Source organism: Anopheles funestus, chromosome X (genome assembly GCF_943734845.2).
Source record: "Anopheles funestus chromosome X, idAnoFuneDA-416_04, whole genome shotgun sequence".
NCBI classification, from domain to species: Eukaryota; Metazoa; Arthropoda; class Insecta; order Diptera; family Culicidae; genus Anopheles; species Anopheles funestus.
Genome location: NC_064597.1, coordinates 9,436,274 through 9,461,745, shown reverse-complemented (window position 1 = coordinate 9,461,745; position 25,472 = coordinate 9,436,274). Strand labels below are relative to the sequence as shown.

At 40.5% G+C, this 25,472-nt stretch overlaps 3 protein-coding genes and 1 long non-coding RNA gene across 7 annotated transcripts in view; 1 reads left to right on the top strand and 3 right to left on the bottom strand.

The window, feature by feature from the left end:
- Window positions 1-4,568: 4,568 nt before the first annotated feature.
- On the top strand, window positions 4,569-6,562 carry LOC125761885 (uncharacterized). Its single transcript, XM_049423446.1, has 2 exons — window positions 4,569-6,445; window positions 6,493-6,562. The coding sequence occupies exons 1-2, from the start codon at window positions 4,569-4,571 to the stop codon at window positions 6,560-6,562; spliced, it is 1,947 nt and encodes a 648-aa protein (XP_049279403.1).
- Window positions 6,563-9,685: 3,123 nt separating this feature from the next.
- LOC125766975 (uncharacterized) lies at window positions 9,686-12,020 on the bottom strand. Its single transcript, XR_007418708.1, has 3 exons — window positions 11,391-12,020; window positions 10,627-11,326; window positions 9,686-10,011 (listed from the first exon to the last, which is right to left on the bottom strand). It is a non-coding gene; the product is annotated as an uncharacterized LOC125766975 (long non-coding RNA).
- Window positions 12,021-13,415: 1,395 nt separating this feature from the next.
- Window positions 13,416-15,586, bottom strand: LOC125766928 (AP-3 complex subunit delta-like). 3 transcript variants are annotated; one of them, XM_049433035.1, is made up of 4 exons: window positions 15,389-15,586; window positions 14,875-15,316; window positions 14,439-14,574; window positions 13,416-14,370 (listed from the first exon to the last, which is right to left on the bottom strand). In XM_049433035.1, the coding sequence occupies exons 2-4, from the start codon at window positions 14,960-14,962 to the stop codon at window positions 14,295-14,297; spliced, it is 300 nt and encodes a 99-aa protein (XP_049288992.1). In that variant the 5' UTR covers window positions 14,963-15,316; window positions 15,389-15,586; the 3' UTR covers window positions 13,416-14,294. The 3 variants fall into 3 exon arrangements, with proteins under 3 accessions (XP_049288992.1, XP_049289001.1, XP_049288984.1); XM_049433044.1 differs by having other exon boundaries at window positions 14,445-14,574; XM_049433027.1 differs by lacking the exons at window positions 13,416-14,370; window positions 14,439-14,574 and having other exon boundaries at window positions 14,966-15,316.
- Window positions 15,587-17,595: 2,009 nt separating this feature from the next.
- Window positions 17,596-25,472, bottom strand: part of LOC125766898 (thymosin beta) — an 83,092-nt gene continuing 75,215 nt past the window's right edge. For both annotated transcript variants that reach the window (XM_049433004.1, XM_049432999.1), the window contains exons 2-3: window positions 20,805-21,152; window positions 17,596-19,691 (exon numbers count right to left, since the gene is read on the bottom strand). In XM_049433004.1, coding sequence (XP_049288961.1) covers window positions 19,552-19,691; window positions 20,805-21,060 — 396 coding nt within the window. In that variant the 5' untranslated portion in view covers window positions 21,061-21,152 and the 3' untranslated portion in view covers window positions 17,596-19,551. The remainder of the gene's footprint in view (window positions 19,692-20,804; window positions 21,153-25,472) is intronic.

Genomic DNA, 25,472 nt, shown 5'->3' with positions numbered 1-25,472 from the left:
AAAATTTTACATTTTCTCAAACAGGGTAAGGAACTTGGTTCCTCGAATAACTTCTGGCACAGACATCTGAGGGCATGGCCGTCCAAGAAGAAAATGTAGCCATTGGTGCCATCTATCGACCACAAGTTAAAGATTGGCGATCCGTTGGATACCGACCGAGTTATAGGCAAAATTTGGTGCAAAAATGAGAAAAATTTTACATTTTCTCAAACAGGGTAAGGAACTTGGTTCCTCGAATAACTTCTGGCACAGACATCTGAGGGCATGTCCGTCCAAGAAGAAAATGTAGCCATTGATGCCATCTATCGACCACAGGTTAAAGATTGGCGATCCGTTGGATACCGACCGAGTTATAGGCAAAATTTGGTGCAAAAATGACCCTTAGTAAATTTTCATTTTTTTGAATTTTTTGATTTTTTCATTATTTTTCACTCTTTTTTTTATTTCAATCATTATTTGAGTGAAAAGAAACTCATTGCAACCCATTGGGATTAAAATAAAACAATTCTATTTTTTTTGCAAAATTTCTCAAAAAAAACGTAAGGGGTAAGCCTTATGAAATTTTCGAGTTGAAATTTTTTTGAAATTTTTTTTTCGATTTTTTATTCTTTTTTTAGTTTAAAGCATTATTTGAGTGAAAGGAAACATATTGCAACAAATTCCCATTAAAATATATCACATTTTTCAATATTGCTAAATTGTTCAGAAACAGGGTAAGGAACTTGGTTCCCTGAATAACTTCTGGCACAGACATCTGACGGTATGGCCGTCCAAGAAGAAAATGTAGCCATTGGTGCTATCTATCGACCACAGGTTAAAGATTGGCGATCCGTTGGATACCGACCGAGTTATAGGCAAAAGTTGGTGCAAAAATGAGAAAAATTTTACATTTTCTCAAACAGGGTAAGGAACTTGGTTCCTCGAATAACTTCTGGCACAGACATCTGAGGGCATGGCCGTCCAAGAAGAAAATGTAGCCATTGATGCCATCTATCGACCACAGGTTAAAGATTGGCGATCCGTTGGATACCGACCGAGTTATAGGCAAAATTTGGTGCAAAAATGACCCTTAGTAAATTTTCATTTTTTTGAATTTTTTGATTTTTTCATTATTTTTCACGCTTTTTTTTATTTCAATCATTATTTGAGTGAAAAGAAACTCATTGCAACCCATTGGGATTAAAATAAAACAATTCTATTTTTTTTGCAAAATTTCTCAAAAAAAACGTAAGGGGTAAGCCTTATGAAATTTTCGAGTTGAAATTTTTTTGAAATTTTTTTTTCGATTTTTTATTCTTTTTTTAGTTTAAAGCAATATTTGAGTGAAAGGAAACATATTGCAACAAATTCCCATTAAAATATATCACATTTTTCAATATTGCTAAATTGTTCAAAAACAGGGTAAGGAACTTGGTTCCCTGAATAACTTCTGGCACAGACATCTGACGGTATGGCCGTCCAAGAAGAAAATGTAGCCATTGGTGCCATCTATCGACCACAGGTTAAAGATTGGCGATCCGTTAGATACCGACCGAGTTATAGGCAAAAGTTGGTGCAAAAATGAGAAAAATTTTACATTTTCTCAAACAGGGTAAGGAACTTGGTTCCTCGAATAACTTCTGGCACAGACATCTGAGGGCATGGCCGTCCAAGAAGAAAATGTAGCCATTGATGCCATCTATCGACCACAGGTTAAAGATTGGCGATCCGTTGGATACCGACCGAGTTATAGGCAAAATTTGGTGCAAAAATGACCCTTAGTAAATTTTCATTTTTTTGAATTTTTTGATTTTTTCATTATTTTTCACTCTTTTTTTTATTTCAATCATTATTTGAGTGAAAAGAAACTCATTGCAACCCATTGGGATTAAAATAAAACAATTTTATTTTTTTTGCAAAATTTCTCAAAAAAAACGTAAGGGGTAAGCCTTATGAAATTTTCGAGTTGAAATTTTTTTGAAATTTTTTTTTCGATTTTTTATTCTTTTTTTAGTTTAAAGCATTATTTGAGTGAAAAGAAACATATTGCAACAAATTCCCATTAAAATATATCACATTTTTCAATATTGCTAAATTGTTCAGAAACAGGGTAAGGAACTTGGTTCCCTGAATAACTTCTGGCACAGACATCTGACGGTATGGTCGTCCAAGAAGAAAATGTAGCCATTGGTGCCATCTATCGACCACAATTTAAAGATTAGCGATCTGTTGGATACCAACCGAGTTATAGGCAAAAGTTGGTGCAAAAATGAGAAAAATTTTACATTTTCTCAAACAGGGTAAGGAATTTGGTTCCTCGAATAACTTCTGGCACAGACATCTTAGGGCATGGCCGTCCAAGAAGAAAATGTAGCCATTGATGCCATCTATCGACCACAGGTTAAAGATTGGCGATCCGTTGGATACCGACCGAGTTATAGGCAAAATTTGGTGCAAAAATGACCCTTAGTAAATTTTCATTTTTTTGAATTTTTTGATTTTTTCATTATTTTTCACTCTTTTTTTTATTTCAATCATTATTTGAGTGAAAAGAAACTCCTGCAACCCATTGGGATTAAAATAAAACAATTTTATTTTTTTTGCAAAATTTCTCAAAAAAAACGTAAGGGGTAAGCCTTATGAAATTTTCGAGTTGAAATTTTTTTGAAATTTTTTTTTCGATTTTTTATTCTTTTTTTAGTTTAAAGCAATATTTGAGTGAAAGGAAACATATTGCAACAAATTCCCATTAAAATATATCACATTTTTCAATATTGCTAAATTGTTCAGAAACAGGGTAAGGAACTTGGTTCCCTGAATAACTTCTGGCACAGACATCTGACGGTATGGCCGTCCAAGAAGAAAATGTAGCCATTGGTGCCATCTATCGACCACAGGTTAAAGATTGGCGATCCGTTAGATACCGACCGAGTTATAGGCAAAAGTTGGTGCAAAAATGAGAAAAATTTTACATTTTCTCAAACAGGGTAAGGAACTTGGTTCCTCGAATAACTTCTGGCACAGACATCTGAGGGCATGGCCGTCCAAGAAGAAAATGTAGCCATTGATGCCATCTATCGACCACAGGTTAAAGATTGGCGATCCGTTGGATACCGACCGAGTTATAGGCAAAATTTGGTGCAAAAATGACCCTTAGTAAATTTTCATTTTTTTGAATTTTTTGATTTTTTCATTATTTTTCACTCTTTTTTTTATTTCAATCATTATTTGAGTGAAAAGAAACTCATTGCAACCCATTGGGATTAAAATAAAACAATTTTATTTTTTTTGCAAAATTTCTCAAAAAAAACGTAAGGGGTAAGCCTTATGAAATTTTCGAGTTGAAATTTTTTAGAAATTTTTTTTTCGATTTTTTATTCTTTTTTTTAGTTTAAAGCATTATTTGAGTGAAAAGAAACATATTGCAACAAATTCCCATTAAAATATATCACATTTTTCAACCTTGCTAAATTGTTCAAAACCAGGGTAAGGAACTTGGTTCCCTGAATAACTTCTGGCACAGACATCTGACGGTATGGCCGTTCAAGAAGAAAATGTAGCCATTGGTGCCATCTATCGACCACAAGTTAAAGATTGGCGATCCGTTGGATACCGACCGAGTTATAGGCAAAAGTTGGTGCAAAAATGAGGAAAATTTTACATTTTCTCAAACAGGGTAAGGAACTTGGTTCCTCGAATAACTTCTGGCACAGACATCTAAGGGCATGGCTGTCCAGGAAGAAAATGTAGCCATTGGTGCCATCTATCGACCACAGGTTAAAGATTGGTGATCCGTTGGATACCGACCGAGTTATAGACAAAAGTTGGTACAAAAATGAGAAAAATTTTCATTTTTTTGTTGAATTTTTTGTTTTTTTTTAATTATTTTTCACTCTTTTTTTATTTCAAGCATTATTAGAGTGAAAAGAAACTCATTGCAACCCATTGGCATAAAAATAAAACAATTTAATTTTTTTTGCAAAATTTCCCAAAAAAATCGTAAGGGGTAAGCCTTATGAAATTTTCGAGTGGAAAATTTTTTTGAATTTTTTTTCTGATTCTGTTGAAAATAGATTCGGAATTATAGGAAATCTTTCATGAAATGTTTCACGGACGAACTGAAAGGGAATTAGTTAATTGGACTATTCATCTAGGGCAGTAAGTGAACTTTAGGATTAGCAAATGAACTATGTAATAATGAATTTGACAGACGAATACACAGTCACAAACAGAACGGCGCGCGACGATTACGGCTTTCTCGGCTTGGTGGAAAAAACTCCGAAAATTTACAGCCAGCACTCCGTGAGAATTTCTCACATTTTTGGTCCTTCGAACCGGATTGTGAATTCAAAGAGTTTTTTTTTCGTTCAAAGCTCTGCAACAAGAGCTCGGTCGGTTTAACGCTCTGCAACAAGGGCAAAGTGTACAATTCTTCGTCGCGTCGTTTCACGCCATCGCGTTTCGCTCCGCATCAAGGGCAACGGCCAACGATTTCAGCGCCATCGTTTATTTGAATTTTCGCGCCAAACTTAAACGTTTTCTTTCGTGTTTAATTTCGTCCTGTGAGTGTTTTCATATCGTGCAAAATCATGGACAAGAAGATAAAGGCCGCTCAACTAAAAAGAAGGATCGCGGTGGAAAATATAAGTGCTCTCGAACGGTTCCAAGTGCAATTTTCTGGGGATGACGCCAAGCAAATTCCGGAGGCGTTAGAGGACTTGGAACGGCATAAGGAAGGGTTCTTCGCCGCGGTATCGAAACTGGAAGAGCTCGATGACAGTAATGAAGCGATTGAAGCTTGCATCATGGACAGGATCAACATCGAGGAGCGGTGTAGGAAGCTAAAATCCTTCCTACGGGACAACCTTCGACGGGAAGAGGGTACGCTAAACGACACATCGGGTTTGGCTTCTTCAACGCTTGCGTTTGGTCGGCCAAACGCACCACATCTACGTCTTCCGAAGATCGAGTTGCCATCATTCGATGGCGACCAAACGAAATGGCTGTCGTTTCGTGACCGATTCATCGCGATGATCGACGCTTCACCGGAGCTTCCTTCGATTGCGAAGCTGGAATATTTGCTGTCAGCATTGAAAGGGGAAGCGGGGCTTCCTTTCGAACACACGCCGTTGACAGCGGACAACTACTCGGTGACGTGGGCAGCTCTTCTAAAAAGGTACGATAATCCACGTACACTAATCCGTGAGTATTATCGGAAGCTACATTCCTTTCCGCCCGTACGCGCGGACTGTGTGGATGAGTTAGTGCATTTGGTGGATGAATTCATTCGTCATGTGAATGGGTTACTAAAGCTCAACGAGCCCATCGATCATTGGGATACACCGTTGACAAATTTGCTGGTTATGAAGCTAGATCACGCTACTGTTTTGGCATGGGAAAAGCATTCGGTCCATGCCAAGAAGGACAAATACAAGGACCTCATCGATTTTGTACAAGATCGAATACAAATATTGAAGGCGACTCGGAGTACTACTTGTGAAGATGACACTAGTACCACTAAGGTGGCTGGTACGCAGCGTTATCCAAGTTCGCGGAAGACAATCGTTCACTCAGCCGTAGCACAACCAGTGTCAAGTAGGATGATTGTATCACCACCACCGAAGTGTCCCTTGGAGTGCACGGAGAACCATTTCTTGCGAAACTGTCCGGTGTTTGGCAGTAAGGACGTGCAGCAACGTCGGGAAGTGGTTACATCGAAACACTTATGTTGGAATTGTCTCGGAGATTCCCATCAAGTGAAATCCTGCAAGTCGGACCATGCTTGTCGCACGTGTCATCAGCGACACCATACACTCTTGCATGTTCCTACCACTACAACGATCACGATGGCAGCTCACGACGATCGCAGTTCGGTGATCCTGGAAACGGCTGTCCTATTCATCGTGGGTGACGACGGAAAGAAACATGAGGCAAGGGCCCTCCTTGATTCAGGCTCCATGTCGAATTTTATTTCCGAATCACTTTCTCGGAAGCTTACGGCTACTCGAAACAAAATCAACGTGGCAGTCACGGGCATCGGAAAAACGGCACAGTCGGCGAGAGGGTCGATCGTCGCAACTGTGGCATCGAGGAATCAATTGTATTCTAATCATCTGGAGTTCCTCGTTCTGGAGTCACTATTTGCGCATACTCCAATTACACCCATCGATACTTCATCGTGGAGTATGCCCGATCTGCAGCTGGCAGATCCCTCATTTAATGTTCCGGGCAACATAGACATCGTAATCGGCGGAGACACGTTCTGGGAGGTTCATTCAGGACGAAAACGATCTATGGGCACGGGCAAACCTTGGCTCGTGGAAACATCATTCGGCTGGAGCGTGACAGGGAATGCATCAAACGGTACACCTCTTCAACCATGTCATCGTTCGGGCTACGGAAGTCCACCTACGGAAGAGAAGACAAATCAGAAGGGTTCCACTGTTTATAATAAAGTTCCTGGAAGGTATGTTGCACATTTACCTCACTACCATAATTTTGGCATCGTTTTAGAGGCATCAAAGTCAAGGTCAGACCGATGTATTTCTCGGGCCGAACGTCATTCCAAGCGCTGGAAGTATAGCCCTCGTGACAATTCGGTAAACTATCATGCAAACATCGTTGCAAACGTGTCACATCGTTGGAAACCAAACTATCATTCGGATCATAAACGCTGGTTTCATTCACCAGCCTGGGTTTGCGAAGAACAGAAAACAACAAGATCGATATCTACAAGTGGAATATTGGAATGATCAATATCTACATACCATCACACGTTTATCGGCGTATCATTTCATCGCGAAGCAACGGGCTTCATCAGGCATCATATTCGGGGTAAAGAGATTTACACACTCTTTACACTACTCAATCGGAATGAGTTTCATCATGTGGTGCTGCTACACATCATCTGCGTACGGTTCGGGAATATGTGTGACGGTGGCCGGGTTCACTACACACATATTATTCACATACATTCATCTCGGCGTCCAATTATGTTTTTCGGTCGGAACAACAGCATCGCGTTGGTATCTAACATGCGCACATTCGTAGCGATGTTCAGCGTAGTATAGGAGGCAATAGTTAAATTTGCGAACAGTGTCAGTACACTTCATTACGGTAGAAAGTTCTCCCATAGGTTTGTACGGGAACTTTAGGGAAGCTGTCGATCAGCTCAATCTAATAGCTAGCTCGCATAGTTATCTATAAAGGAAGAAAGTAGTTAGTATCAGGATGGCACGTACTTACTTACCTTAGTGGCAAAGGAAATCTTAGAGATACACTCAAGCGTGGTTGGCTGGTTGAGATAACGGTACTCAGCAGCAACGTGATATCAACATTTGGAAGGCTAGCAATCATTCGCACCTTAAGTATGCACACACGCATTTTTCGCATACGGGATAATGTAAACAAAACTGACAGTTTAGGCTAGTTCATCGATTACGGCAACAATCGATCAAATCACAATGCAGATCAATCGTACAATTTCCGGTACACATTACGAATTACATTTAGTTAGCTTATTAGGTTTCATGAATTAAAAGAAGTTCCTTCTTTGGTGGCCGGGAATGTTGAAAATAGATTCGGAATTATAGGAAATCTTTCATGAAATGTTTCACGGACGAACTGAAAGGGAATTAGTTAATTGGACTATTCATCTAGGGCAGTAAGTGAACTTTAGGATTAGCAAATGAACTATGTAATAATGAATTTGACAGACGAATACACAGTCACAAACAGAACGGCGCGCGACGATTACGGCTTTCTCGGCTTGGTGGAAAAAACTCCGAAAATTTACAGCCAGCACTCCGTGAGAATTTCTCACAGATTCTTTTTTCTTTTTTTAATTCAAAGCACTATTTAAGTGAAAAGAAACTTATTGCAACAAATTCCCATCAAAATATATCACATTTAAAATTTTTGCTACATTGCTCAAAAATGAGGAAAATTTTACATTTTCTCAAACAGGGTAAGGAACTTGGTTCCTCGAATAACTTCTGGCACAGACATCTAAGGGCATGGCTGACCAAGAAGAAAATGTAGCCATTGTTGCCATCTATCGACCACAGGTTAAAGTTTGGCGATCCGTTGGATACCGACCGAGTTATAGACAAAATTTGGTGCAAAAATGAGGAAAATTTTCATTTTTTTTGAATTTTTTGATTTTTTTTAATTATTTTTCACTCTTTTTTTATTTCAAACATTATTAGAGTGAAAAGAAACTCATTGCAACCCATTGGCATTAAAATAAAACAATTAAATTTTTTTTTGCAAAATTTCCCAAAAAAATCGTAAGGGGTAAGCCTTATGAAATTTTCGAGTGGAAAATTTTTTTGAAATTTTTTTCTGATTTTTTATTCTTTTTTTAATTTAAAGCACTATTTAAGTGAAAAGAAACTTATTGCAACAAATTCCCATCAAAATATATCACATTTAATATTTTTGCTACATTGCTCAAAAATGAGGAAAATTTTACATTTTCTCAAACAGGGTAAGGAACTTGGTTCCTCGCATAACTTCTGGCACAGACATCTAAGGGCATGGCTGACCAAGAAGAAAATGTAGCCATTGTTGCCATCTATCGACCACAGGTTAAAGTTTGGCGATCCGTTGGATACCGACCGAGTTATAGGCAAAACTTGGTGCAAAAATGAGGAAAATTTTACATTTTCTCAAACAGGGTAAGGAACTTGGTTCCTCGAATAACTTCTGGCACAGACATCTGAGGGCATGGCTGCCCAAGAAGAAAATGTAGCCATTGTTGCCATCTATCGACCACAGGTTAAAGATTGGCGATCCGTTGGATATCGACCGAGTTATAGACAAAATTTGGTGCAAAAATGAGGAAAATTTTCATTTGTTTTGAATTTTTTGATTTTTTTTAATTATTTTTCACTCTTTTTTTATTTCAAACATTATTAGAGTGAAAAGAAACTCATTGCAACCCATTGGCATTAAAATAAAACAATTAAATTTTTTTTTGCAAAATTTCCCAAAAAAATCGTAAGGGGTAAGCCTTATGAAATTTTCGAGTGGAAAATTTTTTTGAAATTTTTTTCTGATTTTTTATTCTTTTTTTAATATAAAGCACTATTTAAGTGAAAAGAAACTTATTGCAACAAATGCCCATCAAAATATATCACATTTAATATTTTTGCTACATTGCTCAAAAATGAGGAAAATTTTACATTTTCTCAAACAGGGTAAGGAACTTGGTTCCTCGAATAACTTCTGGCACAGACATCTAAGGGCATGGCTGTCCAAGAAGAAAATGTAGCCATTGTTGCCATCTATCGACCACAGGTTAAAGTTTGGCGATCCGTTGGATATCGACCGAGATATAGGCAAAAAACTTGGTACAAAAATAAGCGTTATGAAATTTTCAAATTTTTGGATTTTTTTTAAATTTGTGTATTAGTTTTGAAGAATGATTTTTCTTCAGCACCACGAGAGCATCCATGGAAGAAGGTAATACTGAAATCAGCTGGAGGAAGAGACAGTTGATCTTACCTGCTTTGTAGGTGCTGCAGAATCATTTTTCGATCCGAAAACGCTGACGGCTTAAAAATCAAAAATGATTTCTCGACACCAAGAGAGCATCCACGGAAGAAGGTAACCCATTCGGCTGGAGGGGAAATAATCCGCATGAAAGAGAGAATAACCGCCACATGCGGAAGAGAGATCGCTAAATGAGGCACTAAGCTGGGGAAATGGGAGTGATACACCTTTACCTGCTTTGAAGGAAGCTCTCTTAGTGTTGAGAAACTACCGATCACCCATACTACTTCATACCGGCTAGAAGGAGCATCCATGGTAGAAGTTAACCTATTCGGATGGAGGGGAAATAATCCGCATGAAAGAGAGAATTATCCGCCACATGCGGAAGAGAGATCGCTAAATGAGGCACTAAGCTGGGGAAATGGTAGTGATAACACCTTTACCTGCTTTGAAGGAAGCTCTCTTAGTGTTGAGAAACTACCGATCACCCATACTACTTCATACCGGCTAGAAGGAGCATCCATGGTAGAAGTTAACCTATTCGGATGGAGGGGAAATAATCCGCATGAAAGAGAGAATAATCCGCCACATGCGGAAGAGAGACCGCTAAGCGAAGCACTAAGCTGGAGAAATGGTAGTGATAACACCTCTACCTCCTTTGATGCTCACTGGTGTTGCAGAATCATTTTTCGATCCGAAAACGCTGACGGCTTAAAAATCAAAAAAGGGGAAATAATCCGCATGAAAGAGAGAATAACCGCCACCTGCGGGAGAGAGATCGCTAAATGAGGCACTAAGCTGGGGAAATGGGAGTGATAACACCTTTACCTGCTTTGAAGGAAGCTCTCTTAGTGTTGAGAAACTACCGATCACCCATACTACTTCATACCGGCTAGAAGGAGCATCCATGGTAGAAGTTAACCTATTCGGATGGAGGGGAAATAATCCGCATGAAAGAGAGAATAATCCGCCACATGCGGAAGAGAGACCGCTAAGCGAAGCACTAAGCTGGAGAAATGGTAGTGATAACACCTCTACCTCCTTTGATGCTCACTGGTGTTGCAGAATCATTTTTCGATCCGAAAACGCTGACGGCTTAAAAATCAAAAATGATTTCTCGACACCAAGAGAGCATCCACGGAAGAAGGTAACCCATTCGGCTGGAGGGGAAATAATCCGCATGAAAGAGAGAATAACCGCCACCTGCGGGAGAGAGATCGCTAAATGAGGCACTAAGCTGGGGAAATGGGAGTGATAACACCTTTACCTGCTTTGAAGGAAGCTCTCTTAGTGTTGAGAAACTACCGATCACCCATACTACTTCATACCGGCTAGAAGGAGCATCCATGGTAGAAGTTAACCTATTCGGATGGAGGGGAAATAATCCGCATGAAAGAGAGAATAATCCGCCACATGCGGAAGAGAGACCGCTAAGCGAAGCACTAAGCTGGAGAAATGGTAGTGATAACACCTCTACCTCCTTTGATGCTCACTGGTGTTGCAGAATCATTTTTCGATCCGAAAACGCTGACGGCTTAAAAATCAAAAATGATTTCTCGACACCAAGAGAGCATCCACGGAAGAAGGTAACCCATTCGGCTGGAGGGGAAATAATCCGCATGAAAGAGAGAATAATCCGCCACATGCGGAAGAGAGATCGCTAAATGAGGCACTAAGCTGGGGAAATGGGAGTGATAACACCTTTACCTGCTTTGAAGGAAGCTCTCTTAGTGTTGAGAAACTACCGATCACCCATACTACTTCATACCGGCTAGTAGGAGCATCCATGGTAGAAGGTAATCCATTCAGATGGAGGGGAAATAATCCGCATGAAAGAAAGAATAACCGCCACCTGCGGGAGAGAGATCGCTAAATGAGGCACTAAGCTGGGGAAATGGGAGTGATAACACCTTTACCTGCTTTGAAGGAAGCTCTCTTAGTGTTGAGAAACTACCGATCACCCATACTACTTCATACCGGCTAGAAGGAGCATCCATGGTAGAAGTTAACCTATTCGGATGGAGGGGAAATAATCCGCATGAAAGAGAGAATAATCCGCCACATGCGGAAGAGAGACCGCTAAGCGAAGCACTAAGCTGGAGAAATGGTAGTGATAACACCTCTACCTCCTTTGATGCTCACTGGTGTTGCAGAATCATTTTTCGATCCGAAAACGCTGACGGCTTAAAAATCAAAAATGATTTCTCGACACCAAGAGAGCATCCACGGAAGAAGGTAACCCATTCGGCTGGAGGGGAAATAATCCGCATGAAAGAGAGAATAATCCGCCACATGCGGAAGAGAGATCGCTAAATGAGGCACTAAGCTGGGGAAATGGGAGTGATAACACCTTTACCTGCTTTGAAGGAAGCTCTCTTAGTGTTGAGAAACTACCGATCACCCATACTACATCATACCGGCTAGTAGGAGCATCCATGGTAGAAGGTAATCCATTCGGATGGAGGGGAAATAATCCGCACGAAAAAGAGAGTAATCCGCCACATGCGGAAGAGAGATCGCTAAGGGAGGCACTAAGCTGGAGAAATGGTAGTGATAACACCTCTACCTCCTTTGATGCTCACTGGTGTTGCAGAATCATTTTTCGATCCGAAAACGCTGACGGCTTAAAAATCAAAAATGATTTCTCGACACCAAGAGAGCATCCACGGAAGAAGGTAACCCATTCGGCTGGAGGGGAAATAATCCGCATGAAAGAGAGAATAACCGCCACCTGCGGGAGAGAGATCGCTAAATGAGGCACTAAGCTGGGGAAATGGGAGTGATAACACCTTTACCTGCTTTGAAGGAAGCTCTCTTAGTGTTGAGAAACTACCGATCACCCATACTACTTCATACCGGCTAGTAGGAGCATCCATGGTAGAAGGTAATCCATTCAGATGGAGGGGAAATAATCCGCATGAAAGAGAGAATAATCCGCCACATGCGGAAGAGAGACCGCTAAGCGAAGCACTAAGCTGGAGAAATGGTAGTGATAACACCTCTACCTCCTTTGATGCTCACTGGTGTTGCAGAATCATTTTTCGATCCGAAAACGCTGACGGCTTAAAAATCAAAAATGATTTCTCGACACCAAGAGAGCATCCACGGAAGAAGGTAACCCATTCGGCTGGAGGGGAAATAATCCGCATGAAAGAGAGAATAATCCGCCACATGCGGAAGAGAGATCGCTAAATGAGGCACTAAGCTGGGGAAATGGGAGTGATAACACCTTTACCTGCTTTGAAGGAAGCTCTCTTAGTGTTGAGAAACTACCGATCACCCATACTACTTCATACCGGCTAGTAGGAGCATGCATGGTAGAAGGTAATCCATTCGGATGGAGGGGAAATAATCCGCACGAAAAAGAGAATAATCCGCCACATGCGGAAGAGAGATCGCTAAGGGAGGCACTAAGCTGGAGAAATGGTAGTGATAACACCTCTACCTCCTTTTTAGGATGCTCTCTTGATGTTGAGAAACTACCGATCACCCATACTACTTCATCTCGACTAGAAGGTTACTCCATAAGTGTAAAAGAATATTCTTTCTTAGTATTGAAGAATCAGTTTTCTGCAACACCAAGAGAGCATCCATGGTAGAAGGTAACACTGAAATCGAATGGAGGAAGAGACAGTTGATCTTTCCTCCGTTGAAGGATGCTCTCTTGGAGTTATATAAAATAAAATAAATAAAATATATTTTTCGATTTTTTAAAACCTTATCCGTTAGCCGCAACTGCCAGCCGTTTAAAAATTAATTTCTTTTCTCAACAGTACAAAAACACAACAAAATATTATTGTAACATTTTTTGTAATTGTTTATTTTTCCAAAAACAAAAAAATATCTAGAACTGAAACATTTCGCATCGCTTTTAAAATAAGAGAAAGAACTTCTTTCCTTTTTTTGTATGTTTTCGAATTACAATGATTAATCAGTTTTTGTTTGTTATTGTTGTGTAATGATAATAATTATAATCTTTTTCATAAAACATAACTTTCTCGTCGTTACCTCGAAAGCACGCAAGAATTAATTCTTTCATCTGCCTTGCATCTGCTTTTCTTTTAAAAAAAGGACTTTGGTACATGTTTTTATTTGATTAAAGATGAATTAGAGGGTTAGTAAGGCGAAGCTTTCATTACATTACGGTTTGTATTATGTGTCTTGTTTTTAAAAGGGCGCAACTATTGTTTTTTTCCAGTAAGCTAGTAAATGTTTTAATCTCGCAAAGAATATCTCGTATTATAATGGCAATAATAATAGCAATTAATTAATATATTATTAGACGAAAGGACACACACACACACACCAAACTACCACATTTTGCTAATTGGGGCTAGTACTGTCCTTTGCCGAAATCGTGTTTGGCGTAATAATGAAATTGTTCCATCCCTTTTCTTTTCTTTCGCATCTTGCTTTCGTTTTTCTTTTACCTCACTTAGAAAACTTGGGAAAATCTATATCGACCATTTATATCTATATCCACCTGGTTTTGCTTCCTCTCATATTTTCTTGGGTTTCTTGTTTTCCCGTTTCGATCGACCTTTCGCACCATTGTCCGGTTCCTCATCGATCATCAGCATCATCGTGTCCGCCTGTTCGCTTGCCTTCTTCTTCACACCGGACGATGAGGCGGAATGTTCCTTACCGGAAGATTTTTTCTTTTTCTTTTGCTTTTCCCGTGTATTACGCTCCGGACTGGGGCCATCATCGGGTTCCGCCGTCGGTTTCGCGTGCTTCAACGATGAGCGGTTACCGTGCCGTGGTGCTGTTGCTCCTTGCCAGGATCAGTCGTGCCGGCTCTGGTGGCTTTGGCGTTCGTACTACCGTCTCCATCCCGTAACAGCATCATATCGTGATGCTGTGTGGTATTGGCCGATTTTCACTTCATCGAACGGGCTGCGGGGAAAATCAAAAAAATAAATTATTATGTGTTGCGTATGACGCATTTATACGCGACGTCTTACACTAACGCATCCAGATGGATATCAGGTGCCCGGTGTGGATCGTTCGGGTCGGCATTGTTCTTATCCTCCGTGTCGGACAGTATTGCACCTTCTGGTAGCTCAATTACCCTATTAACAACGTGTATCAGTTTGGGATCTGTGTGGGAACAAACAAGTTTATATTAATGCCATTGCGAATACAGAAATATTTAACAAAATAATGAAAAAATAGATTTTAGGATTTGATACAATTTCGACAAGAATTTTCTAGACACTGTTCTTAAAATTTTCTAGAAATCTTTTTCAGAGTTCATCGTTCGATCACTCGATCATTCATTATATTGAAGTTAAGACTATCACAAGACTATCACCGCCTGGATGTGGCCGGCAACCGGTTTCAGTTGCAGCAGCATCGCTAGTGTACGTTCCGGTCAGTCCAGATGTGTGGCAAACTCACCCACAATCCAGGCAGCCGCATACAGCACCTCCTGCATCGTACCGTTCGGTGCTGCGGTTACTGGGTACGTCGCTAGGAGCGATGCCATCTCGTTGACGGCGACGGAATTAGACGACCATGCCCCGAACCGGACTCGAGGTTAGGTACCACTCGAAGTTGGTGACGTACTGGTACGAACCCTGTGAGCATATCTCGATCACCTTGTACAGCAGTTCGTCTCGATACGATGAACCCTCGGCACGTTCCATATGGCCGAGCAGCCGGCGTACGATTTCCATCAAGTTCTTCTTCGACACCATACCGTACAGCAGATCGAGCGCCCGCAATTGTATCGATTTGTCCTTGTCGTCCAAACAGGCTAGTATCAGATCCTTGTGCGCCTGCACACTCTTCGGATGCGTTTTCAAGATCTTGGACATAGCGAGCAGGCCTAGACATTTCACTGCGGATGGGAGGAATGAAATCAGTTAATCGAGTAAATATTGTAAGAAAACAATAACAAAATAATACATACGATTTTGATCCGAATCCTCGATCAGGATACGAAGCTTCTGGACCCCACAGCTGTATGGAAGCGCTTTGGATTTGGCATTCCACTACTGATGCTTATCCAGTACAGCAATCACGGTATTGATGTATGGTACGAAATTTAAAATGATAAAAACCATATGTAAGAAATCAAAATAATAATCAAACAATAAAAAAGTTGTCTAAAATTTCCTTCGAGATGTAAAACTGCAACTTCTCCTGTTTTTGTTTTTGGTTTGTTTTTTTTTCTTTTCTTTTTGTTCATGTTTTTGTATATTTTATAGAATATTTATTTCTTTAGTAAAGTAGTAGTGATAGTTGTTAGCAGTAGTGTGTAGCAATAAAATTCACGTCATTTAATGCCATGACCAAGATTATTCGGTTTTTTTTTCGATTTCATTATTGTTCCTTTCTTCGTAGTTTTTTGCTTTTCTTCTCTTCTTCTTTTATTATAAAGATACATAAGCAGGAGCTTTACTTGGTTCGACCAGGACGTACAGACACACACACATACACTCCCCCGTGTCTCCAAGGACCTTTACCGTTTACCTACATTGATTGGCATGTTTTTCCCTGTTTTGCGGGGAGGCAGGGGCCTACCACCGAGAGAAAGCGAAACAAACGGCCCTGCACGGCCAAGGAACCAAGGAACCGTAACTAAATCTTCCCAAAAAGGCTAAGCCTAACAGTGCTACGACCCAATCGTGTATATCGTGTTTCTCAAAATGTTGCATTGGATTTGTGAACAAAATAATTAAACATAGTATATTAAAGAATGTCAGGCTATAAGAGCTCATCTCCAAAAAAAGGGGGGATAATGGATAAATTAAAATGTGGCAAAAAAGACGCCATATTAAAAAAAAATATTGGGGAAAAATACATCAAATTAACTTCATCACGCTTTCGTTCGATTCTTTGAATAACTTGACTTCGTGGTTTTTTTTTTAAATATAATACCATTTGTTCTACATATTACAGACAACACACATGCACACATTTACGAAGATGATGTAGAAAATATATTTTCAAAAAAAAAAATACTGCGATTCGCGTCTTCCCCTTTCTTGCCCCTTTAAACAATGGCGTACATTTAAGAGAGAAAAAAATGTATTCACACGCACACACAAAATGCAATCAAACAAACAAAAATACTATTATGCACGGTTTGGTATAAAAAAGAATATGCAAATAACATCTAGGATGTTAGAAATACAAAAAAAAACCAACCCCGATCACAGAAAAAGATTAATGTATTAAAAGAAGATGAAAATAAAATAAACAAATGCGCATCTTCGCCACTTTCGCTGGGGACGAGAGAGAGAGAGAGAAACAAAACAAAAATGGAGGGATGGAAATCCATTCTTCTGGTGTGGTTTGATTTGTCAAAAACCTTTATGTATATAAAATACAGCGTGTAGAGGTTTGCAACCATCGGTAAATGCTTTAGTGTGTTCCTTTTTTCTACTCGACATTTCGAGTCATTATCACGTTTAAGTTTTTTTTCTTCTTTAGTTTAAAAAAACAATGGTAACATACAGAGGCTGTGGTACCATCTCCGATTGATGTACCTCAACGCTTTTAGAGAGTGTGTGAGGGAGAGAGAGAGCTTTGCTTCAAGAAAAGCATGTGAAATAAATGCTAATTACGCGATCCGCAACACAAAACTAAACCTCTCTTGCTTTGCAATTGTCTTTTTTGTGGAGAATATCAAAATAGGAATTAAATATGATTTTGGCCTTCCCCCTTTCTGAACATAGTTTATGCAATTTTACGAAACAAAAACAAAAACTGATTACTTTTCACATGTCACAGCTCTTTAACTCTTACTTATTACTTCCCTAACCATTTTTTGGGGGCCAGAAACGTTCGGGTTTGTGGAATTATACCTCCATTGTTAATTATTACCTGTAAAGTTCCTTTTCTTCTTTTAAAGAGAGAATTCGTCTTCGTAAACATTATCTTTTGCATCGCAATTTCCTTTTCCCTATATTCAATGGAATCGATTTTTGATGACGGTCGATCGGATTTTATTCGTCGCCTAGTTTTGGTACAGCACCAAGTGGCCAAGAGAGCGCCACGTAGAATGTGAATTTATCATTTTAACGTTAATAACCTGCTTGGAGTGATGTATCATGCTTTGCACATCGGTTTAGTTCTGTTTTTTTTTTGCTTCTTCCACTTTTCAATGAAAGGCTGAAAGCTTTCCGGTAGGGCAGTAATGGGGGGGATCGATCGTGAAACTATGCGATTGCCTTTGGCAACATTCGAACGAGTTTGAGGGTAAAAGTCGTCTTTACGGTAGTTGCTATAATAAAACTTTCAGCCCATTTGTTTTTGCATCACATTCATGCACAACTCTATACGTTATTTTGGTTTCACCTACTTATGTGTGTGTGTGTGTGTGTGTATCTGTCTCTGTGGTTATGAAATTCGTTTCAAAACACATCTGTGTGTCATATCTTTACCACATGGTTTCTGCATTCTTGGTATGCATTTGTGTGCTAGGCTTAGGAAGAAACAGTCCCACTGTTTTGTTGTTTTTTTTATCACCCCACTTTCTTCTTCTTCTTCTTGCACAGCTATCGACAATGATGTTTCTAAAGGAATCGGGTTTTTCGTTTCGCTGCAGTAGAAAACACTAATTAATAGCATTAATTTGACAAAAAATACACGGCGCGCAGACTCTTCTCTCTACCCCTGAGGACGCAATTTAAATAGTCTGCACGCTGTTTTTCCACCCCCAAAAACTTGTTTTGCTTGTCATTTTCTGTCCATTTTGCGTGTTTGTGTGTGTTTTCTTTTTCTTTTCGTTTTTTCCGACAGCGCAGCGCGCGCAACACAGTCTTGTTTTTTTTTCATGTATATAAAAATGCGTGAGGATTTTGTTGCCTGGTTTAAATGCGTCTCTACCATTATCTAGAGCCACCCTTTTTTTTAATGTTTCTCCCCCGGATTTTTCACTATGTTTTTGGGGGGAGAGGTTTTTTGTTTTGTTTAAGGATAAACAGCACAAATTTTTTTTTGTTTCGTTTGATTTCGAGTTTAAATAATAGTTATTATTTCTATAAGTAATAGTCGTGCTCCCATCATCCCTACCGTAAAAACATAAGGTATTGATTACACATCGATTGAGTGTTATGGTAAACTAAAGGTGAAATATCTGCGGATTGCTCTTCTATGTGTGTTTTTTTTTCGTCTTCTGTTTTTCGCTTCTTTTATATTGCTGAAGCTAGTTCCTACTTACATTTTGCATTTGGTTGCTGTTTTTAAGTCTTTGAGAGGATTTTTTTCGTAAAAACAATAATAACTCTCCCCCTAGAGATGTTATTATTCTGAATGAATGCAAATTCTTGGTACGCGTTTGAAATGTTGCTACATATTTGTAAATGCTGGTAAATGCTGTTGTATCCCTACTAAGAGCGATCCCGAGGTAATTAGTGAGCGAAATCGTTTTTTTTTTGTGATGCTCTTTCACGTACAATTGTTTATAATGCAAGGAACGTTTTTTTTTAGATCTACGATTGATTCGAAACCCTTTCACACGTGAAGATCTTCTTAAAATAGGATGTCAATCGAATGATCGCTTTTTTTCGCTCTGAAATCTGTCGCCAGCATTGAGCTGTTCAGTTCTGCGTGTGACAGTTGAGTTGAATATCTCCAGAAGATGAATGTATAGAGTTGAGAGCGCAGTTGAGAGGAAGGGAGGTAAGAATGATGGAGGTAAAACGTTACGGGTGGGGCATTAATACAAAAACGGAGAGCAGCATTAATGTATCCCAGGCGGGGAAGGGGACGACTGCATCAAATACACCCACGTACACATACGCAAAAAAACCGATTGCTTGCAAGATCTTGTAACATGCCATTCGAGCGTATACGTGTACGGAGTCTGGGCGAGTGTTCGGTCATTAAGATTGCATTTCGCTTCGTTCGTTGGTTTCACGCTTCACAGCTATTTCTTCGCCATTCGATCGCCTCTGCCCGGATGTTAACTATTCCTCTTCCCGCGTTTACTACACTGCCACTACTACTGAAAAGCATCCTGCTGTCATCTGCTGCTGCCCGCTACGTCTCCAACTGCTGCCACATGCACCACCGCGTATCCATTTCACCCTGGACGTGAGCACGACTACTGATGTTTGGCGCTTCTTAAGCGCGCTTCTCCTCCTCGATAATTTCGCGCGTCGGCAATGGATTTTTCTCCAGCGTCTCAGCATGCTTCAGGCGCGAAGTATCGAACTGCTCGATACCTTCAATGAACCGCTGGACGCCTTTTTCAGCCTGGATAGCTGCAACATACAAATTAACATCACACATTAATATTGTTATCAACAAACCTTTAATTTAGCTTTAATAGCATCATTTTCTTTTGTTAAAACTTTAAATAATAATTTAGTACAAGTTGAACAATAATTTAGTACAAGTTAAATAATAATTTAGTACAATTTAGAAGCCAGAGGAAAAAAGGCAAATATAGTCCTCAAACATTCCGGCAGCTATGCAATTCCGAGACAGTAAATAGCCCAGATGCATCGAAGCGAGAAAATCGCATCAAGAAAGCTTTACCAATTGTAAACAAGGAAACATCACGCAGAACAGAAAAATTGTTTGTAAACGTGCAACGTGCAACGATAAACGAAGCAATAGACGGTGGCAAAGAAAATATGCGGCGCATGTTGAACGACAGGTAGGGCATGCACAAACAAAAAGAAATATGACCCAGACCCATAAAGAAATTCCTAGCAGATGTATCATAGAACGTGATGTATTGGAAACAACCGACAAAACCGGTCACGATATACCCAGACCGGCAAGTAAATAATGTTTTTATTCCATCTCAATCAAGCATTACACAGAAGCATCGGAGCTCGTCCATTATTGCTTTGCCTTCATGCAACGGTGGTGGCGTAAAGCGATGGGACGATGAGGTTGGATGGAGGGGTGTTGATGGGTGTGTGGGATACATACACACCAACCGCAAAAAAAAACCAACCGTGCCGATGCATATCTTGTCGCGTGTACACGCGCTTGATTGATTCGCTAAAACCGCCACAGCCACGGTGTGGCAACCGAGAATGCAACAGGACGACGACACAAGCTGCCGGGTTGTGGGCGAACAAGCGCACTGTCAGTGTTGTGTGCACAAGTGCAAAATTTAATTGCGCAGCAAGCAATACAGAACTTGGCCTACTTTTTTTTGTACTAAACATCGTTTTACAGAAAATACTTTTGTTTGGAAAAATTTTACAACAATGAAACAAAAAAAACCTTCCTCCTAACACCCGCACAAAGAAACCTCCAAATCTTGGAGAAAGGAAATTAAAGGGCTACTGATAAAACCGCAGAAAAAAAAGCTGATAAGTAATTGCTCTTTGTTCCAGCGGCAAGCTCTCTCCACCTACCTTCCGCATCCGGCAGCGGATTCTTTTCCTTCGTTTCCGCGTGCTTCAGACGGGAGGCATCGAATCCCTCAATGCCCTCGATCACGCTACGCTGGGCCTTCTCGCTCTGTACGTCGGCGGCGGTCGGCAGACAGTTCTTCTCCTGCGTGTCCGCCTTAGAGAGCGTCTCCGTGCGGAACGACTCCAGCTCCGACTTGAAGTCGGGCTTGACGCGTGGGTATGCGGTGGCAGAGTTCTCCTGTCCGGTAGCTTCCATTTTATATGACTTGTTTGCGGCTTACGGCTTGAGTACGGATTTTTGTGAAGTCAGGTAGTGTGTCGCGGCTAGGGCGTTTGTTAGTCTTGGAACTAAAAGAGAAGGAGAAAAAAAATAAGGTTATAAGATAATAATTTGAATCATGATTATGGTTGGATGTTGATACTGCTGTTAATGAACCATCTATATTCATCATTGACATCGTTAAGTATATTGCTCAAAAAGGTGTCTTCAAGCTATCCATTCCTAATCAGACACCGGAGTAGAAATGATCAATGTGATGATATCCACAAGAAAACCCATTTGAATGTTATCCAACAGTATCTTGAAGTTTCAAGCCTCTTCGAAAGTGATTTAAAATAGAAACTTTGGTGCACAGACATCAGAGCCGACATGCATTACTCTCCAGAAAGATCTCACACTCTTTTCCCAGCCATAGCTCTATTCCCCTTCTTTCCCGACCACGATCAGGATATGTTGGTCAAGGTCTATATACTCCATCAACGTGTCGTCTGTTGCATAGCACCAATACGACACTCATTCCCTCCTCCATTGTGAACAGCACGCAACACTTACCAACCCCTTCAGACAAGACCCTTTTTGTAAGCAAAAAAAAAGGTGAAATAATCCCAACGAAAGCGTTCCGCCACAGCGATCGATAAAAAGGCAAATTGTCGTGAACAGCAAACGGCACTGCGAACGAAACGGCCGCGCGAGAGAGCAAACGGACAGGCGTCATCGGCTACGCCTGGGCCAGAACCTGATGCGCACAAATAAGGCAATCGGTGACGGCGACGATTACTATATATTACGGATTGCATTTGTACACCCGCCAAACCCAAAAGCAGTATCTCGGCCAAGCGGTTACAAAAAAGGACCGGATCGAAAGAGGAAGAGAAGCGAGGAAATTGGGGGGAGGGTGAAGAGGTGAAGGTTCTCGTCCGACGGGTTGGGTGAGGTAGAGAGGTAGAGAAACTCGGTCATGCCAGAGGGTAACGGGGCAACTGCGTCAGCCATCGTCGGTTGGGAGTGGGGAGAGGTTGGGGACTTTTGGTGGGCACCCCGTTTCCTTTGATTTATTCCTTATATGGTCATCTGCCGACGGGTGGTGTTTTCGTTCAATCTACACACACACACACACACATGTGCGCGAGCACACGCACCGCACACCGATTTACCAGCGTTGTCTTTCTTTTTGACGCCATCTTTCTCCTGCGTCTTTTGCCTATCCCGTCCCCACATTTTGATGTGACCATCCTCTCTTTTTAGAGGTTATGCGCCTTTAAAACACAGACGTGTTGTGCCGTTTTTTTTTTGCGCCGATATATTAAAGTGAATTGGTCAACCGACCATGCGCGCGCGCGCACACACTCTGGCTGCACCTTTCCTTACACGTTTCGAGGTTAAGATTTAAAACGGTGGAGATGAGATTTGGTGAGCGCGTTTACCATACTTGGTGAATTTAGCACAACGGGGATCGCGTATCGGCGAACTACTAGAAGGCGGTTAGTTACCTGGCTCTAGTGTCGTTTGCTGACCGCATATGGAATTGGATACAAAAAGGGTCGCAGTATACCCAGGCAAGTTGCTAATATGTAGCGACGTTAGTTCTCAACACTTACGTGTGATTTCAAAACAAAAAAACCTCTGGTCAATAACTGTAAGCTTCAAAGCGAGCTGCAGAAGGTACATATGTACATTAAGTATCAATTCATTATTATTTTTGCCATGCAGATTAGAATGAAGTATAGACGTGTTGGAGAAGAAACCTCAGCAAAACACTCTTTAATCAATTCAACAAGGTACAAAATTGGAGGGCGGACCATAAAAAAACAACAAAAAATATAGACATCTCTATATCCCACATGCTATAAGCACCTTGGGCAGCTTCATCACACAATAAGATAACATCTCCTCCGATCAAGATCAAGATGGATCGGAATATAAACAAGAAATATAAAAAGAAACTACACCAAAGCTTTAAAAAAAGCAAAAGATCCTAATGTGCAAGACAAAATGTACAATTCGCAACGTGTCTAAGGCGGTGGATTAAAAAGAACATTTGCAGAACACTTCATATGCAGAATTCCAAACAGAGCACATTGGGTTATAAAAGGTGTGTTTCTGTGCGTTTGGAATGAGTTCCTTTGCGGTTTTTTTTCTCTTAATTTGATTTCCATTTTCGGTTCGGTTGTGGCGCAGCAACCAAGCCAGCAATTCACCTGTCAGCCAGCTCCCTACATTATTTGCTAGGTTCCATGTTTTATACGGTCGATGGGGCGCATTTGCCAGCCTCTTATCCATCTAAAAAGTACGCCAAAGAAACATTAATAGAGACGAGGTGTAGTAAAACGCAACAGAAATAGTAATAACACCAACAAAATAACAAGTTCTTTCTGATGAACCTCTCCGCGCGTCGTATTCATCCATCTTTTTGCTTGTTTTGGGGAGCTATACCAGGGTGTCCGTTCCGAAACTTCGTGCATAAGATGACACAACATTCACGCACACATTATTTCTGATGTTGTGCTTCTCCTCTTTCTGGCCTTGGTGTATGCGGCGGGCTCAGGGGAACTCTTCGTACGAATCATAATTCAGCAAATACAGTCTGCAAGATTCCACACCCTCCCTGTATATATGTCTGTGTGTACTTCTCCTTAACCTTTTCTTCCCGTTCTTTTCGCTTTCTGCGCAATGCCTGCGCATGTATCAGCGGAATCCAACCGGAACAGCCCATTGGGGGATTGAGGGGGGAAGATAGATAAAGCTGAAATAGAAGCTTGACTTCAAGCCCGATCGAAGCAGAAGAGGCGTTCGGCGCGCGCGTGTTTCGCTTACTTATGCTGTGTGCTGCACAAGTGCTGGAGAGCTTCTTCGCACGGTAGAAAAAGCCGCTTAATCATGCCCCTCTCTCTTGCCACTCTTCGTACTTCCCTGCGTTCGCTTCACAGCCGATTTCTGCATTTTTACTCTTGCAGGGGAACCAGTCCGCGTTCGGTACCGAAAACTCTTCTTCGAGAGAGACTCTTTTTTGGGGTAAGATGAGCCCATATTGGGGGGTAGCAGCCTAACGCTACTTTATAATCCATGGAGGCTAGAGCATTAATGCCCGGCTTCCACACGAAGAAGCGGCGAGGGTGTTGAGGATGGTTGTTAAAAAAAGGGAAAGAGCCATCTTTTTTTTGGATGGACACTGGGAACGGGTACAGCACAGTGCAGAAACTTGAAAATCGGACTATTTCATTCGTTCGCTCCATCGTTCCTCTTCGTGTTGTTTCTTCTTTTGCGATTGATTGCGATCGAGAAGCGTTGGTGCTTTTTTATACTACACACAGCTACAGCAAAACTGGTGAGAACATCTTCTCTTGGATGCACAATTCAACCATTGCCAAATTTTAACCTGTTTTGAGGTTTCGGTTTTGCTTGAAGCAATTATCAACCTTGGTCGGTATTGGAATGTGTCAATGATTATTCTACACCACTTGTTGCTGCTACTAGCAGATGTAGTGTGGACGGAACCCCTACAGATGTTCGATCGTTGATTTTTTATTCTTATTTTTTTATTCTTTTTAAGATTATGGCCTGACCGTGTTGCTTACACTGGGTATATAATTCTCATCTCATTAATAATACATGTTTTAATTATTTTATTATATTCACGCAACACACGCTACAGTCTTCTTGAAGCTTTCTTTTTCGAAAAATGCAACGTATCAATTGCATTGAAAACGAATCAAACTTCAGCGTAAATTTTCCTCTCCTGTACATAGCAAGAGAGTTCAATAAAAAAATAATAATATAAAAAATAGAACTCCCCCCGCCTGTAGAGGTCAATGAATTCTATTCTGCTTTTGAAAGAGAAAAAAAGCGAACAAAAGATAAGAAGAAAACTAGCCTATAATTTGGGGAGTTTTCAATCAGATTTTCACTGGCTGGAGTGGCAAACGAACACCGAAATACGGTGGAAGAAAATAGAACAGAAAATATAGCAGAAAGTTTACAGGAAAGGCAATTCACACATTATCCCTACACCATCCACACACAGAGGGAAACGCGAGTTAGCTTCGGTCGGTTTCCATGCCGTTTCACTTCGATGCCGTTCCAATTTCGGAACCCATTCCTTCATTTTTGTTGTTAAAATTCATGAACAGTCATAAAATTCAAACGTTAACGTCAACGATGCACAAAACCCGGCACACACAACAAAAAAAAAAAGGCAAACGTGTATTAATGCCAGATGGTTTCGGTTGGTGTAAAATGCTTCTTTCTCTTTGGTTTAATTTATTTTTTGTTTTTGTTCAATACACTATTAACTCCTACTGATAGGTGCCACTCTACACACGGCGCCACGGCGTGTGTTGCATTTAATGAGTGGTAAGTTTACTTAAAATCGGGTAAAAAAAACATGATCG